This window comes from Cyprinodon tularosa, unplaced genomic scaffold (genome assembly GCF_016077235.1).
Source record: "Cyprinodon tularosa strain WSP-4 unplaced genomic scaffold, ASM1607723v1 ctg151, whole genome shotgun sequence".
Classification (NCBI taxonomy): Eukaryota; Metazoa; Chordata; class Actinopteri; order Cyprinodontiformes; family Cyprinodontidae; genus Cyprinodon; species Cyprinodon tularosa.
In genome coordinates this window covers 1,245,135-1,250,000 of record NW_024038343.1, presented here as the reverse complement: position 1 = coordinate 1,250,000, position 4,866 = coordinate 1,245,135, and the positions used below count along the sequence as shown (strand labels likewise).

The following is a 4,866-nucleotide window of genomic DNA, read 5'->3' as shown; positions in this document are numbered from 1 at the left end:
CATCCCATTTTCTCCGAATAGTGAAGTCCCCTATGGTTGCAACCCCTTTGACCCCGGTCGTGAGAGTGTCTGGAGACGGGACCCACTACTTAACCTCTGAGCCGCATTTTTAACATCATCCTGAGACTAGCAACATATCACAAGTCTAACTATGTTGTTCAAGCTACAAATCTACTGTCACACTTATGAGATAAACACTGAGCTTGTTTTCATTTACTGTACATGTAGCTACTTTTATAATTTAATTAATCTAATCTGTAGATTATTTCTTTATTTTCTCTTGTTATTAATCACTTTCTAAGGTCCACATTGTGTGACCACTTCTGCTATAACCTTTGCTGCTGTAAAACCACAATTTCCCCATTGGGGGACAATAAAGGGATTTTCTATTCTATTCTATTACATTCTATATTATGTTCTATATTATCTAATTACTTTTATTTTAACCAGGAAATACAGTTAATATTCTTTAACTGCCAAAATAATGTATGTTTTCATTTAATTTAATTCAGTTTGAGCACATTTCTGAAATCACTAGTCAACAGAAAATGTCTAAGTTATGTTAAATGATATTGAATCAAAGTTGATTTTAATCTGATACAATCGTGTTGTCATCATGCAATTACAGTGGTTTGCTGCCTTAAACAGTAAATATGAACTAAATACACCCAAATATGTTGGTGTGTTTTGACTCCATTTTCTTATTACATGAGAAGAATACTAACAACAAAATGAAACTTTTTTAGTTGAAATGTTAATTTGTTTCAGTGTTATGTTTAGATTTCCTTAGTTCCAGCTTATCGCGCACATTGAAAAGGGAAGCAAAGGCACAGCAGCAGAAGACGCACTAGAGGACAATCCTTTCCGCTAAAACATAAAAAATGAGGCTACAGCTCTCACAGCTTCACCAAAATTAGACACTAACATTTTGGAAAAACATTGCATGGTCCGCTGACTCTTAACATTCAATTTAATGGTGAGACAGCTGTGTATGAATTTATTGTAACTAACATTAGAGCATGGATCCATCATGGGTTTTTTCCATTTTTAGTTTGGTGCTGGTGGTGTTAGGTTGAAGGGATTTTTTTCCCAGATCATTCTTGGCCCTTAGTACCAACTGAACATTGTTTAAAAACCACAACCATGTTCCTGTGTTGACACTCACACTAACTATAACTTTCCTTTTATAAAAGAAATAGAGGATTTTAATGGAGCTTTTGATCTTAAAATGATTTATAGTTAGAACTACAAATGTGTCAGTAGAATCAAATATTTTGAGACTGGATAAAAAATTACATTCAGTACTTCTATCTGTTACTGACTAATGAAATGTTTATCTTAAGCATTCTGCACCAAAGCAATACCACATGCAATGGAAAGATGTCTTGGTTTTTCTGTTCTGCAGAGAAAAGGTTTTAGTTGTTCCAGAAACGCATCATTCACAAATCAGTAGTTTTCATTCCATACATTAAAAGAATTTTTATTTCCAGAAGAATTCATTCATATGCATTACACTCTTCAACTTAAATGACATGGAAGTCTTGGTCTTAGCTAATTTGTTTGATATTTTATCATCCCAACCTGACCAGCTATTGTTAAAGCGGGTCAGGTTGGACAGGATTCAGTCCAATGTATGTAACACCAAGGCACAACAGATGTCCCCTTAATGCACTTAACAGAAGAAATAAAAAATATTTGAATTAAATCTCATAACTGGCAAATTCTGATTCAGTTGCACACATTCCTAGTGGCTTATAAGAGTTGTTTTTGTTGGTCGGTCGGAAGCGCTGCCATCGAGACACTGAATCTGCACTGTTAGCTTAGCATGCATGAAGTGACAGTGGCCGGTTTATTTTAGGGTGTCATTAACTGTACTGCAGTTCCTCATATTAAGCAATTTACTGTATTTAGCTTCAGTGAGGGCCTACAGTTTCTGATGTGACCAACTGTTGGTTTCAAACAATAAAAAACAGTGGTATAGAAGTACACTATGTTACAGAGACATTCAAGTGTTAATAGCATGAAGTAGTAGCTTTATATAAGAGAGAGAAAATGGCTAAACATGGCAATGGTGCAATTTCTTTAAAGAGAAACTTAAACAACTTTATAAGTTTTAACCCTCCTCTCATAACTGGGTAGGCTGAAACTTGAAGATGAAGCTTGTTATTTGGGAGAAATGTCTGGTTGCTTAAAGATATTCCTCCCATTCTAATTTTGAAAACCAGTGCTAGTGTGCAGTGATGTAGAAAGAAGAGGAAGCGGAACTATTTAGAATCTCCCCAAATTTGACTCAGTAATAAAAGACTTAGAAACTTCTCGCCGATGAAACCGATTCCTTGAAGGTTTCTGTGCACTAATCTTTAGCTTATCTGAAGACAACCTGAAAGTGTGAAGGTCTGTAGCACTTTGTTTAAATAACACTAACAGTTCATGGTTAAATATTTGGTAGCAAAGACTTTTTGCTCAGGTGGTATCATATCATGGTTCCACTCTTGACATCTTTTTGCTCTTAAAAGCAACTTATTTGTACACAAATGTTTAGAGAAGCTGTATGCATGTGTAATCTGCTTCTTTGTGCAATACAGTATAGCAAAGAAGTGTCAGACACTGGAGTTTTCTCTTGTTATATGGACCTCAAGGTAGCACCTATTCTCCACCCCCATCTGTCACTGCAAGCTGCAGCCCTGTTCAACAAAAATATTTTCAATTACCGACCCCCACCCCATTTAAAAAAAAAAATCAAAACACAATAAGTTTGTTTATATGGATAAATTAAGCCTTTGTTCATTCTGTGCTTTTTTTCCCCCCAATCCTCCAGCATTTTTCTTTCTTATAGCTTACATTTGTTATTTGGACATCAAGTTTTCATTTTGGTTTGTTTTTGTGTCCTTAAACAAGGTTTCTCATATTATAGCAAAAAGGGGAAAAAAAACAATACATTTGAGCATGTTTTGTCTGAAAATTGAACAAATATTACACAGTTGTTCAAATGCTTGCTATTCAAAAATGTTGTTTAAAAATGTGTTCAATACATAAGCCAAATATTTCTTAGTAAAATATAGAAGTTTAGTATGGTAATTTATAACCCCTGTCATATTGTAAAATAAAATAAAAAGATTGATTGGTGTAGAGAAGAGTGATTTCAAGGAAAAATGATAAAGGAAAAAGGTAGAAACTTGGCGTAAGGAAATATATTTTTTACTTTGATTATCGAGTAATCAAATTAATATAACATCACATGGAAGACAAACTACAAAAAACGACTTCGAAACTAAAGATTATTTATTTTTCCAGTCTCCATCTTTCCATCTTTAGTGTTTTTTCTTTCTTTTCTTTTTTTTTTCTTTTTAATTTTCATACACCTTAACTCATCCAGAGATTAAATCCCTGAATTGAGCAGATATCCAGTAGGCTAATAGTCAGTGCCTCACAGCCATATGTTCATGTTAAACAGCCCAATCTTGAAGCCTGCAGTTCTAACCCTGTGTGTTGATTTTCTTTAGGCCTTTGTCTCCCTCTCGCTGCTGTACTGGGCTCTGCAGAGCTTCTCCCAGCTGTTCAGCATCAAGAAGAAAGCTGACTGAGACACCAGCCTGATATAATCTGGTAGACTGCAGATATTTCCATTTAAATCATTTTATGCTAACAGGTTTTCATCTACTGCAATTCTATTTGTAGTTTTGATTATTAGATAAATTGGTTAATGTTTTTGCTGTATTTTAACCTTGAAGGTACAGCTGCTTGTTGCATGTTTATAAGAATAGCATTAATATGTAGATTAACAAAGATAAAGCCAATAACTTTGTTAAATCATTACTTTATGTTGTGTTTTTTTTTTTTTTTCCTATTAGAAGTGTCAGGTTTAAAACGTCACTGCCATTAGAGGTGCTAAAGTCCAAAATGAAGGACTAATTGTTACATTTCCGTATGAGCCACTAAACAACCCAATACTTCTCATAAAACAAGTACTGTTCATTCTAAAGCATGTTGATTTTTAAGCTAAAACAAAATTATTGCCTAACATTGTACTGCCAATGTAATGTCTGTTTTTCATTTCTCATTGAAATAAAATACAGAAATCCTCTCTGAGTTTGTTCATGTTTTTAAAACCCTTAATATACATACAAAGAACATTTTTACTGAAGCTGGAGCAACTCTTGGCTGCTTTTTCCTGTCTAAGGCTTGTCAGCTTTGATTCAATTTCAATTCAATTCAATTCAGTTTATTTATATAGCGCCAAATTCACAACACATCTCAACGTCATCTCAAGGCACTTTACAGTTCAACCAGATCATACAGTCAAATTGATACAAAGTTTTCTATCTAAGGAAAACCATTGACTCATTGACTCAAATACAATCCCCCACACTAAGCATGCTTGTAGCGACAGTGGAGAGGAAAAACTCCCTTTTAACAGGAAGAAACCTCCAGCAGAACCAGGCTCAGTGTGAGCGGCCATCTGCCGAGGCCGACTGGGGTTCAAGGAGACAGAAGCAGAGATACAAAAAGCAGCTGTAAAAGGCGGCCCCGTCCAGGAAACACACAGCCAGGCAGACGAGCTCCAAGGCAGCTCCCATGCCAGAGGACGAAGAGAGCACATCCACTCAGTCACGGTCAGAGAAACAGGACCACACTGGAAAACAGGCCGATCTCCAACATCTATTAACAAGGGTGTTGATAGAAGCAGCACAGCTGATGTTTTTTCCAGGATGACGTCACAGCCAAACAGGAACAGACGAGGCAAAGCTACTCTGAGGAAAAGCAGAGAGAGCAGAAGGTTAGAGATTGAACTAACAGATTCTGCAGAATAGGAGAACAGAGAGAGAATGAAGCAGAATGATGAAATGGGGGTCCCTATGTCCTCCA

General features: G+C 35.8%; 1 protein-coding gene across 1 annotated transcript in view; it reads left to right on the top strand.

Annotated features, from left to right (window-relative positions):
* Positions 1–4,089, top strand: part of agmo (alkylglycerol monooxygenase) — a 79,679-nt gene extending 75,590 nt beyond the window's left edge. The window contains exon 13 of the mRNA XM_038279588.1: positions 3,504–4,089. Coding sequence (XP_038135516.1) covers positions 3,504–3,584 — 81 coding nt within the window. The 3' untranslated portion in view covers positions 3,585–4,089. The remainder of the gene's footprint in view (positions 1–3,503) is intronic.
* The last annotated feature ends 777 nt before the right edge of the window (positions 4,090–4,866 follow it).